Source organism: Rutidosis leptorrhynchoides, chromosome 11, assembly GCF_046630445.1.
Source record: "Rutidosis leptorrhynchoides isolate AG116_Rl617_1_P2 chromosome 11, CSIRO_AGI_Rlap_v1, whole genome shotgun sequence".
Lineage (NCBI taxonomy): Eukaryota > Viridiplantae > Streptophyta > Magnoliopsida > Asterales > Asteraceae > Rutidosis > Rutidosis leptorrhynchoides.
In genome coordinates, this window is record NC_092343.1 from 99,613,693 (window position 1) to 99,625,849 (window position 12,157).

Below are 12,157 nucleotides of genomic sequence, written 5' to 3' on the forward strand. Positions count from 1 at the left end.
GGTTACCAAGCCAAGCTATGAAAGAAATGAAAATTGAATGTTATGTATCGAGAGAATGATTTTATACACATGTTATGTGTATGTTATTTTTGTGCACGAGATATGTGTACGGTTACTAAGATTTATGAAAGATGATTTCGTACACGAGAAAGGTGTACTGTATTTAAAAGATATCGCATGTACATTACATGTGGGTGTAGGATTCGGGCCCATTTGTACCATGCAGCATTTAAATCTTGTGGTCTATCAAAATGATGAATTTTATTATTTTATAATAAACCTATGAACTCACCAACCTTTTGGTTGACACTTGAAAGCATGTTTATTCTCATGTATGAAAGAAATCTTCCGCTGTGCATTAGCTCATTTTAAGGATATTACTTGGAGTCATTCATGACATATTTCAAAAGACGTTGCATTCGAGTCATTGAGTTCATCAAGATTATTACTAAGTCAATTATAGTTGGATATATTATGAAATGGTATGCATGCCGTCAACTGTCGATGTAATGAAAGTTTGTCTTTTAAAAACGAATGCAATGTTTGTAAAATGTATCATATAGAGGTCAAGTACCTCGCGATGAAATCAATTGTAATGTATTCGTCCAGATGGATTAGGACGGGTCATGAAATGACTGCTATATGTGTTTTCTTTTATGGATACTTTGTATGGTTGCTATTTCTGCACATAACTCCTACAGGTACGTATGCCCGCACTATTCCGTTTGGAGGAGCATTCATGACCGGAGGTCGTTTAGGAAGCAATCTCTTGGCTCTTCGAGAAGAGGGAGGGACGATCTTATCTAGTCACGGGTTCTATACCCGCGAGTGGAGTAGGGACTTTCTTCTAATCTAGGGTTCGAGGAATGATTGTCTACACCCCACCTCTCCCATACCCTACATTCGTGGGATTGGTTGGTGTTGTTGTTGTTGTTATTGTTGTTGTTGTTGTAATAACGATAACTATAAAACAAAGAAAGAAACAAGTAAATCTTTAAACAACCGAACAAACCGATAGAGACCAAAACAAAAAACATTAAACTTGGGTGGCTTTTTTTTAAAAATACGTGAATAATAATTATTTCTCATTTTCATTTTAGGCGTTAAAAACCCCCAAAATTTGTTCATTTCAATGCACAAAAACTGGTGCGTGTGTGTATTTTTGTTATGACGACAATTTCTTTATGTTCAACAGCTCTGCTTCCAATTTTAATTTCTCCATCCAAATATTTAAAACCTGTAATTAATTCTGTTTCCAATCATTCATCTTTCTTTAATCCTCTTTCTGTTCATACTCCACTCACTGTCTCCCATCAGCTCCAGTTCAGGTAAGTTAATAGTATTTCTTTTTTCTTTTTTTTTTAATTGCTTAGGTATTTTCAGCTTAATTATGTGAATGTAATTTCAATTTTTCAATTTACTCATGTAGTTGAGATTTTTTAAATATGCAGCTTAAGTTGATATACTGTGAAGAAGCTAGGGTTTGTTTATGTTTGCGGAGTATGATTATTGTATTGTGTAGGTTGTTATTAGGGTTTTTGTTTGTCTATTAAGTGTATATAATTTGCAACTTTAGAAGCAGAGGGAGCTTAATAATGCGTGTATGTGTATATATAGGATTATAGTGTGTATATTATACGGAGTATGATAATATGATAAATATCTGAGTGTTGAGCTAGAAAAATTGGGCCTGATTGTGTCTAAGATGATTGAGTAATCAAAAAACTCTAGTTAATTTCTATACTAGATTCCTCAATTAAAATTTAAGTTTGTGTTATTAACGTTACTTCGATCATGGCGTCTGAAAAATCAGAGATGGCTCTGTTTAGAAGTCCACTATGTTGTGATAATGGGGTTCCGTTTATGAAACGAGTGTAGGTAAAAATTAGGATAAGCAAACATGTTGATCAATGTGAATACGCTTTTTAAGCTGCAAGTGTACAAATATAACATAGCCTTACGTGGTGCAATCGAAAAATGACCTACATATATCAGCTTAGTGTACGACTTGTATATTGTTGTTAATATTGGCTTCTAATGTTTGAACCGTTTCATTATGGCATGAAAATAGCAGGAGATGATAGATGGTGTTTTGGTGATTTTTCTATGTTTAATTTGTTAATTTGTTGCCTTTGTTACAATTATCAGATTATGCTTGTATACAGTTTATTGCGTCTTAGTTATATTTGTACGTATGTAGGAGGTTGTCAAAGATCCAAGCAACCACTTTGCGAGAGGACGAGGAAAAAGTAGCTGTAGAAGAAACTTTTCGACCTAAGACTTTCCCTGATGAAACCGGCCGAAATCCCGGCGAGCCACCTAACCAGAAACCTTCAAGTTCTATGGAGAGATGGGTCATTAAATCTGAACAGTCTATAAATATATTTCTTACGGTATGAATGTAACCTTTTTGTTTGTAGAAATATTCAAATATTACTCAAGGTTGCAAAAAATCGATAGTACTCGGTCGGGACTTTTTAGGGAGTACTCTCGGATGTTGACCATGTTTGACTTTGACCGATTTTTCGAGTAATCCCGAGTTTTGGCTTAGTTTTGACCGAGTTTTTGAGTAATTCCGAGTTTTAGCAGAGTTTGACCGTGTTTTGACCGAGTTTGACCAAATTTGACCGAGTTCTCATCCAGTTGCAAAAACCGAGTACTCCCGAGTAATTCCGAGTTCTGCAATACTGGTATTACTATAAACTTGTTGATGCCTTCTCAGATTAAATCGGAAGCATGACACTGTGAAATTGCGATTTAAGCATGATATTCATAAATCTTGAATGGTATTTTAATTATAGAACTTATAAAGAGGTGATGGTTTTTCTTTTGTTTCAGGACACATTATCCAAAATGTTAGATATATTGTATCATGACCGAGATTATCCAAGATTTTTCGTTCTGGAAACTATAGCGAGGGTCCCATACTTTGGTAAATGTTAATTTATCTTCTCAATTTCAACCAATTCACTTACGAATTCGCCATTTCTACTTATGTGCTAACTTTAGTGAGTGAAATAAATAATAAAAACCAATAAGGTTATTAGATAAGAAAGGGTTAAAACAGGTTTAAACTTGGAGTCAGACAAAGTTTAAATTTAATGCATAGAACCTTCCAGGTCATTTTATTTAGAATTCAAAATAATAGATCGTTACAATATTTTATAACACAGCTTTTATATCGGTGCTGCACTTGTACGAAAGTTGCGGTTGGTGGAGAAGAGGAGACTATCTGAAAGTGCATTTTGCCGAGACTTGGAACGAGATGCATCATCTGCTTATTATGGAAGTAAGTTAAAACTAATATGGTCATTTTTTTCACAAGCACTTAGTTTTCAATTAATTAATCAAATTATTAAATGTTTAATGAAATGTTTTGCAATCATGTATTATTTGACACATAACTTAAAAATACAAAAGGTTATTGTACGTCTATTATAAGAATAGGGTGATGATATGGGTGGGTCGGCGTTGAGTATTGGGGTCTAGAGGGCCTTATGTGGACGCTGTTAGCTGTTTGTACAGATAAAAAAAAAAAAAAAAACGCACCGGGTTGGGCCGGGGCATACATGTGTCCAACAATTTAATTTTTTCTTATCATTATCGATTGCCAAAATATGATCATAAAATTGAAAAATATCTCAGATATATAACAATCCTTATAAATGACAATTTTGACGCGTTTATGCCATAGTTGAACACACTTTGGCAACTTTTGACCCGTATTAACTCGTTATATCCATTTGACCCTGTTTTTTTTTTTTTTTTTTAAAAAATAATCTAATTGTTCGACTCATTACTGATAAAGCACAACCCAGGCTGGGCCAATGTTAAGTAAATGCATCCAAGTTGCCCTCTTTGAATTGTATTTTAGGCAAAATAGTCTTACTTATTTTGATCTAAAAGCTATCAAGACAACATTTATATAAATGCACCTGGGATACAAATACCTTTTAAGGTGTACGCTAATATTTATAAACGGATGTTTTTTGCTGCAGGAACTAGGAGGAAACGCTTGGTGGTTTGACCGTTTCTTTGCACAAGTTGCTGTATTCATTTATTATATCATGACGGTATTAATGTATGCTTTGAGTCCAAGAATGGCATGTAAGTATCATAATTTTAATTTAGCCTTTTGTAAACAAATAGTTTTTTGTTTTGATGTGTTTTGCATTTTTTTTACTTTCTGTATCTATTTCGTTTCTTATGCAGATCACTTTTCTGAATGTGTGGAGAGCCATGCGTTTGAAACCTACGACGAATTCATCAAAGAGAAAGGAGGTAACACTCTAAGATTTATGTTTTTACTATATTGGTGGATGATAAATGATAATGATATTTCAGATTTGCAATATTAGGATATGATCATATTCTCCTTATCTGAGCCTCTAATAGTTTTTTTTAACTTGCTATTTATTGTACAGATGAACTGAAAAAACAGGCTCCGTCTAAAGTTGCTGTGAACTACTACACACAAGGAGACATGTACTTGTTTGGTAAGTCCAACTTTAGTCCATGGGGCAAAATTAGTCCCGTTCGCAAAATTAGCAGGTTGGGTGGGTCGACTTACGGGGTTAAATGGGTAATTTGAATTTGTTTGTTCATCGGGTCAGTTGAGCTGACCGGCAAAAAATCTCTTTGCCAAATCATACGTCAAGTTATATGAATAATTAGTTATACTAACGTTATTACAATGACAATTCGTATATGTGATTCTGTTCAACATAAAGATGTCTTAGGTTTTATACATTATTTTAATACGCTTTGCACAACTGTCGATTTACCTATTAGAAAAAAAAAAGAAAAAAAGAAACACATTAGCCCATAAATGTCAAAAATGTGAATTAGGGTTGCCCTTTTTAATCTTTTATTAAGCTTCACCTTTTGGGTGTTTATTTTCAGATGAATTCCAGACCTCAAGGATACCCAATACTCGAAGGCCAAAAATAGGTAACTGAACACTCCCATTTTCTTTATTAACGAGGGGTGTGTGGGCCCCATTTCACTGGGCAAAAAGCAAACGAACGGAATAATTAAAAAATTGGGAACAAATAAAAATGTCAAATTACTAAAATACCCGAGTAAACACGTTACTGTTCACAGGGGTATTTAAGGAGGTGAACATGGTGCACAATTAGTATGGTGAGTAATTTTTGTGACATCCATTAAAAGTGATCGTCTTAGTCACTTTTCCACACATCTTAAATCGTATGATCCGTGATTGCATTTCTATTTCTCTAAAAAGAAAACGGATGCAATTGTCTAACAATAAAACTGGCGATTGATGGTTCATTATCCTCAACTTTCTGTAATTTTCCATTTTTTTTTTCCAGAAAATATGTACGACGTGTTCATGAACATCAGGGATGATGAGGCTGAACATTGCAAGACAATGAAAACATGCCAAACTCATGGGAGCCTGCGTTCTCCGCACGCTGTTTATAAGGATAACGTTACTACTGAAGATGATTTAGGTTGCGTCCTGCCAAATACCGACTGTGAAGGAATCGTAGATTGTATAAAGAAATCATTTTCAGGTCCGACTTACAAAAAGCAGTAGACAGAAATCAAGTGTATTTGTATAATTATACGGATATAGCAGTAGTTACTAACAAAATATACGTAGTGTAATCGTGTACTATCTTCTAATATCAAAACTAATATCTACATCATTATCATTCTCACATGTTTGTTGCAAAGATTATATTTGTAAACTTTGTTTATTTGTTTTCTTAAAGGTTTAGCTAATGCTTGTATATGACATATGTTAAAAATGCGGATTTGCAATTTTCAATGTAAATATTTTAAAATTTTCAATTTTACCCCTAGTAATTTATTTTATTTCACCAAAGCCTTCATATTTTATTCAAAAATCTCCATATTTTGTTCAAAAACCTCTATATTTTGCTCAAAAATCTTCATATTTTGATCAAAAATTTCCATATTTTACCTAAAAAGCTACTAAGTTTTTTAAAAAAATTCACCGTGTGAAAAATCTCTATAGCTAAAGCTTTCTCTAGAAATGTTCCATCAACTGGGATGACACAGATCAATCTAACAAGGCTAAGAATTCACATTTCACAAACTCTATTTCAGAACTTTTTCTTACACACACCTTTTTTATTCATAAACGAGCTAAAAGCTGGATTCAGTGGTTGATTCTAGTTTTTCATAGATTGTCATAAGATGATTAATCATCTTACTTGAGAAGAAAAATAAGGTGTTTACTAATTATATTATATTTATTTATGATATATATTATTATTATTACATTTTTTTACACACAAGTCAACTGTCTAGTGAAGTTTTTTACACACAATTGTTATACGTTCAACTGTCTAGTGAAGTTCTCGGTCAAGATGTGGAATAACAAATGCTTAGATGCATCAATAATTTTTTTTTGCTGTCGTTTAAGGTTTGCTAAAATGGTAATATGGTTTTATGTTTATTTCAAATGCCAGTGCAATATCAATATCAATCAATTGTAACTTAAATCGTATATAAATATAAATTGAGTGATTCTCATTAATAATCCTTCTTCTTCAATATCTTTTACAGGCATCATAAAATTTTTAATTTAAAAATAAAAAAAAAACGCAACAATTTTTTGAATTGTAGATTACATTATTATTTTACATTTTATTTAAATAAATCATTAAATCGTACTCAGTAGTAAGTAAAGTGTCTAATGTAAGTTAAACAAAATATATGCACTATCTATTTTTTAAACTAACTCAAAAAAATAATCAAATATTTAAGGAAGATAAAAATGTGGACAAGCAACAATCAGATCGTCAACCAGATATACAACGACTGAAACGATATCTTGCCATCTTTACTTTATCCTTCTGTTATTAAAATGACGAGACAATTAATATGTCTCTCAGTTATAAAATATTAACAGAGGAATTTGTGTTAAACAAGTTCAACAAAACCGAATTTAATTAATTTAATTAAAAAAATTGAAACAGAAGTTGGGAATGAATTTGAAGGAGATAAATTGGAGTGTCAGGTATGGGGACCGCATCGTACTTATAGAGCCCTCGCAATTGAAGGGAAAAACCCTAGATCCCCTTGGCGTAATTTACGTTATTGCCCCCCCTTTTTCACAGATTTGCTAAAATGTTGTGAGTTTTAGAATAGATATTACTCCTATAATAATTTTTTTTTTTTTTTTTTTTTTTTAAGATAATCTTAAGATTTTTGGTCTAGCAATATATTTTCTTTAAGTTTTTTTCAATGCCAAACTCACACCTAATACAAATTCATCCACTAATATTTATATTATAATTGAAATGATTTTTTTAAAATTCAAACTGACATACTCGGCTCATATTAATATACTCAGCTCATATTGACATGAATATATACATAACGAAATGTCCTAAGCAAGACTCAAATCCTCAACTTTAATGTTGTAAGAGTGACTTCGATACCGCCAAAACATTGCCTTTTCAATACTTGAAATGATTATTCACGTACCACTAAACTATAAATATACATGTTTAGAGATGTGATATTGTTATAATTCAGTAGGCTTATAACTACCTTTAGTGGTTTGATTCTTGATGTTATAATTCAGTAGGCTTATAACTACCTTTAGTGATTTGATTCTTGATTTAGAATACTAATAATGAAGTGTAAGAACAAAGATGATAATGGAGAGAAAGAAAGAAACACTTTGTAAGTGTGAGAAAATGGTGCAAGTTTAATGCTTGCATTCATGAGTATTTATAGCCTAAAATCTCAATATAAAAATACATACTTTGTGTACCAAAATTGACTATATGTATACACCAAAATTGACTATCCATATCTATATTATTATTATTATTATAACACTCCCCCTTGGATAGCAATTTTATTTTGTTGAAGATCAACTATAAATTACTGCCTCGTTAAAAACCTTGCTAAAGAAAACCCAGTGGGAAAAAAACTTTAGCTAAGGGAAAAAGAGTGCAGCATGGAGTTGACTCCCCCTCAAGTAGACATCGCTTCAGCTGTTACATCTTTTGAACATGTCTCATGCCAATGTTATGAACGTGTGTTCTGAAAATAGCAGTTGGAAGTGCTTTCGTGAAAAGATCAGCAGAGTTTTTGCTAGATTGCACATATCTCATTTCAATCTGGTTGTCCTTAATGAGATTTTGAGTGTATGAGAAGAATCTAGGTGGTATGTGTTTTGTTCGGTCACTTTTGATATACCCTTCTTTCATCTGTGCTATGCAAGCTGCATTATCTTCATAGATAGTTGTTGGACTTTTATCGCGTTCTAGTCCACAAGAATCAGTAATGAGTTGTGTCATTGATCTCAACCAAAAACATTCTCGAGTAGCTTCATGTAATGCAATCACTTCGGCATGATTTGACGATGTAGCAACAAGTGTTTGTTTTTGAGAACGCCATGATATTGCAGTACCTCCATTTAGGAATACATATCCAGTTTGAGATTTAGCTTTATGTGGATCAGATAAATAACCTGCATCTGCATAACCAACCAAATCTTGTTTTGATTCGTTAGAATAAAATAATCCTAAATCAGTAGTTCCTCGAAGGTATCGAAATATGTGTTTGATCCCATTCCAGTGTCTTTTAGTAGGAGCAGAGCTGAACCTTGCCAACAAATTAACTGCAAAAGAAATGTCAGGTCTTGTACAATTTGTAAGATACATAAGAGCTCCAATTGCACTAAGATATGGTACTTCTGGTCCAAGAATGTCTTCTTGATCTTCACATGGACGAAATGGATCAGCTTCAACATTGAGTGATCTAACAACCATAGGAGTACTTAATGGTTTTGCCTTGTCCATATTGAAACGTTTCAAAATCTTTTCAGTATATGTTGTTTGATGTACAAGTAAACCATTAGGCATATGCTCAATTTGTAAACCAAGGCAATACTTGGTTTTTCCGAGATCTTTCATTTCAAATTCTTTCTTTAGAAGTTGAATGGCTTCATGGATCTCTTTATTTGTACCTATGATGTTAAGATCATCAACATAAACAGCTATGATCACATATCCGGATGTTGTTTTCTTAATGAAAACACAAGGGCAAGTAAGATTATTTGTATACCCTTTGCTTATCAAGTAATCACTTAATCGGTTATACCACATACGTCCCGATTGTTTTAACCCATATAAAGATCTTTGTAATTTAATCGAATACATTTCTTTGGGTTTTGCATTTGATGCTTCTGGTACCTTAAATCCTTCAGGTATCTTCATATATATATCACTATCAAGTGATCCATATAGGTAAGCAGTCACAACATCCATGAGATGCATTTCTAAATTTTTAGAAACTGCCAGACTGATTAAGTACCTAAAAGTAATTGCATCCATAACAGGGGAATAAGTTTCTTCATAATCAATTCCCGGTCTTTGAGAAAAACCTTGAGCTACAAGTCTAGCTTTATACCTTGTAACTTCATTTTTCTCATTTCTTTTTCGAACAAAAATCCATCTGTATCCTACAGGTTTCACATCTTTAGGAGTGAGAATGATGGATCCGAAAACTTTTCTTTTATTGAGTGATTCTAATTCAGCTCGTATTGCTTCTTTCCATTGAGCCCAATCATGTCTATTTTGACATTCAACCATAGATGTTGGTTCTGGATCATCATCATTATTCATGATGTCATATGCAACATTAAATGAAAATTTCTCATCAAGATTTTTCATTTCATTTCGGTTCCATAATATTTTTGAATATGCATAATTGATTGCAATTTCTGTATTGACATCATCAATCTCCTCTGCAGTAGGAGTACTGATTTGTGGTTCTTCTTGAACACTTTCTTTTACTTCATTATCAGCTGATTTTCTTTTTCGAGGATTTTTATCCTTTGAACCGATTGGTCTTCCACGTTTCTGACGTGGCAAAGATTCATGAGTGACGTTATTGCCAGCTTTTGGAATTTCAATTCGAGCTGGAGTATTTACTGCTGGTATATATGATTTTGTCACCGTTTTTGTATCTGTAAATGCATCAGGCAATTGATTTGCAAGTTCTTGTATATGCATTATCTTTTGAACTTCTGTCTCGCATTCTTTTGTGCGAGGATCAAGATACTTTAATTGAGGTTCACACCATGAAACATCATTTTCTTTATTTTTCATTTCTCCCCCTAATCTAGGGAACAATGTTTCATTAAAATGACAATCAGCAAAACGTGCTGTAAAAACGTCACCTGTCATAGGTTCAATATACCTTAATATTGAAGATGTTTCATATCCAACATATATTCCCAACCTCCTTTGAGGACCCATTTTTGTACGTTGTGGTGTCGCAATTGGAACATACACTGCACAACCAAATGTTCTAAGATGGGAAATATTTGGCTCTTGACCAAAAGCAAGTTGTAGGGGGGAATATTTATGACTTGCACTTGGTCTGATGCGAATCAATGCAGCAGCATGTAAAATTGCATGACCCCATATAGATACAGGGAGTTTTGTTCTCATTATCAATGGTCTAGCGATTAACTGTAAACGTTTAATCAATGACTCGGCTAAACCATTTTGTGTATGCACATGAGCAACAGAATGTTCAACAACAATTCCTATAGACATGCAATAGTCATTAAATGCTTGAGATGTAAATTCACCAGCATTATCAAGTCTCACCCTTTTAATGGTGTAATCAGGAAAATGAGCTCTCAATTTAATAATTTGGGCAAGAAATTTTGCAAATGCCACATTACGGCTTGATAACAGACAAACATGAGACCATCTGCTAGATGCGTCTATTAGAACCATGAAATATCTAAATGGTCCACATGGTGGATGAATTGGTCCACATATATCACCTTGAATTCTTTCAAGAAACATTGGTGATTCTTTCTCAACCTTAAGTGGTGAGGGTCTAGTTATCAATTTTCCAAGAGAGCAAGATGTACATGGAACCATTGTATCATGATGGATTTTTCTATCCTTTAGTGGATGTCCATGAGTACATTCAATAATCCTTTTCATCATTGTTGATCCTGGATGGCCTAATCTGTTATGCCATAAACTGAATACACCAGGATCAATATATTTTTCGTTAACTACCATATGTATTTCTGGTACATTTATATGTGTATAATGTAATCCAGAACTAAGTCTTGGCAGTTTTTCAACCACATGACTCTTGTCAGTGATACTTAAATATTTCTCATTTTCTGTTGTCACTGACTGATAATCATACCCGTTAAGGTATATGTCGGAGAAACTCAATAAATTTCTGCTTGACTTGGGAGAAAATAAGGCATCATTTATTAAAAATTTTGTACCATTTGGTAGTATGAAATTTGCCTTTCCTATCCCTTTTATCAAGTTAGCAGGTCCTGATATTGTATGTATAGTTCCTTCCGTTGGTTTTAGATCAATAAAATATTTCTCGGATTTAAGTATAGTGTGTGTAGTTCCACTGTCTGCTATACAGAGATCTCCACCACTTGATTGATGTTGTATTCCAGCAAAATTCATATTGAACTTCATATATAAGAAATAAATAGTGAGTACATTAATATTACACAATATTTTAAACGCAAATAGATAGTACTGAAACATTTAGCAAACATAATGACAAAGACAGACGATATTAAATCATTTATTTTTCAAAAGACACACAACTTAAACATTCAAGAAATCTTCATATAAATCAGATGGTTTCTCAGTGACTGTTGGATCAATATTATCCACAAAATTTACTTCCTTTTCTTTACCTTTCAGCGAATCCTGATACATCTTAACAAGATGTTTAGATGTTCGGCAAGTATTAGCCCAGTGGCCCATTCTACCACATCTGTAGCAAGATTCTTCAGAATTTTTAGAAGAATTTTCTTCAACATCTTGTTTAATGGGCTTGTTTTGTGGTTGATATTTATATTTTCGTGGATTACTATTTCTTTGACCACCACGGCCACGACCACAACCACGTCCACGCCCATTACCATTACCATAAGGATGGTTTCTACCATAGTTATGGCTTTTGGCATGATGATGGTGATGGTTATTATAACCACGACCTTGCCCGCGTCCTTGTCCCTGTTTATAATTATTTGCAGTATTTGCTTCAGGGATTGCAAGTGTACCAGTAGGACGGGATTGCTGATTTTTCATTAATAGCTCATCATTTTGCTCTGCAACTAAGAGATATGAATTAAGTTCAG

At 33.2% G+C, this 12,157-nt stretch overlaps 1 protein-coding gene and 1 non-coding gene across 2 annotated transcripts; one reads left to right on the forward strand and one right to left on the reverse strand.

The window, feature by feature from the left end:
- The first annotated feature begins 1,129 nt into the window (after positions 1 to 1,129).
- Positions 1,130 to 5,743, forward strand: LOC139877073 (ubiquinol oxidase 4, chloroplastic/chromoplastic-like). The gene is made up of 9 exons (XM_071864482.1): positions 1,130 to 1,328; positions 2,201 to 2,393; positions 2,839 to 2,932; positions 3,174 to 3,289; positions 3,999 to 4,107; positions 4,213 to 4,281; positions 4,425 to 4,496; positions 4,903 to 4,950; positions 5,334 to 5,743. Exons 1-9 carry the CDS (start codon positions 1,168 to 1,170, stop codon positions 5,558 to 5,560), a joined length of 1,089 nt encoding a protein of 362 aa, XP_071720583.1. The 5' UTR covers positions 1,130 to 1,167; the 3' UTR covers positions 5,561 to 5,743.
- A 1,026-nt stretch (positions 5,744 to 6,769) lies between these two features.
- Positions 6,770 to 6,894, reverse strand: LOC139879316 (small nucleolar RNA snoR111). The gene has a single exon (XR_011770163.1). It is a non-coding gene; the product is annotated as a small nucleolar RNA snoR111 (small nucleolar RNA).
- Positions 6,895 to 12,157: the final 5,263 nt, after the last annotated feature.

Excerpts from the sequence above, each read along its gene's own strand:
- LOC139877073 (XM_071864482.1), top strand. The coding sequence starts at position 1,168 with ATGACGACAATTTCTTTATGTTCAACAGCTCTGCTTCCAATTTTAATT. Across the intron at positions 4,282-4,424 it reads ATTCATCAAAGAGAAAGGAG|ATGAACTGAAAAAACAGGCT; the intron begins GTAACACTCTAA and ends TTTATTGTACAG. Across the intron at positions 4,497-4,902 it reads AGGAGACATGTACTTGTTTG|ATGAATTCCAGACCTCAAGG; the intron begins GTAAGTCCAACT and ends GTTTATTTTCAG.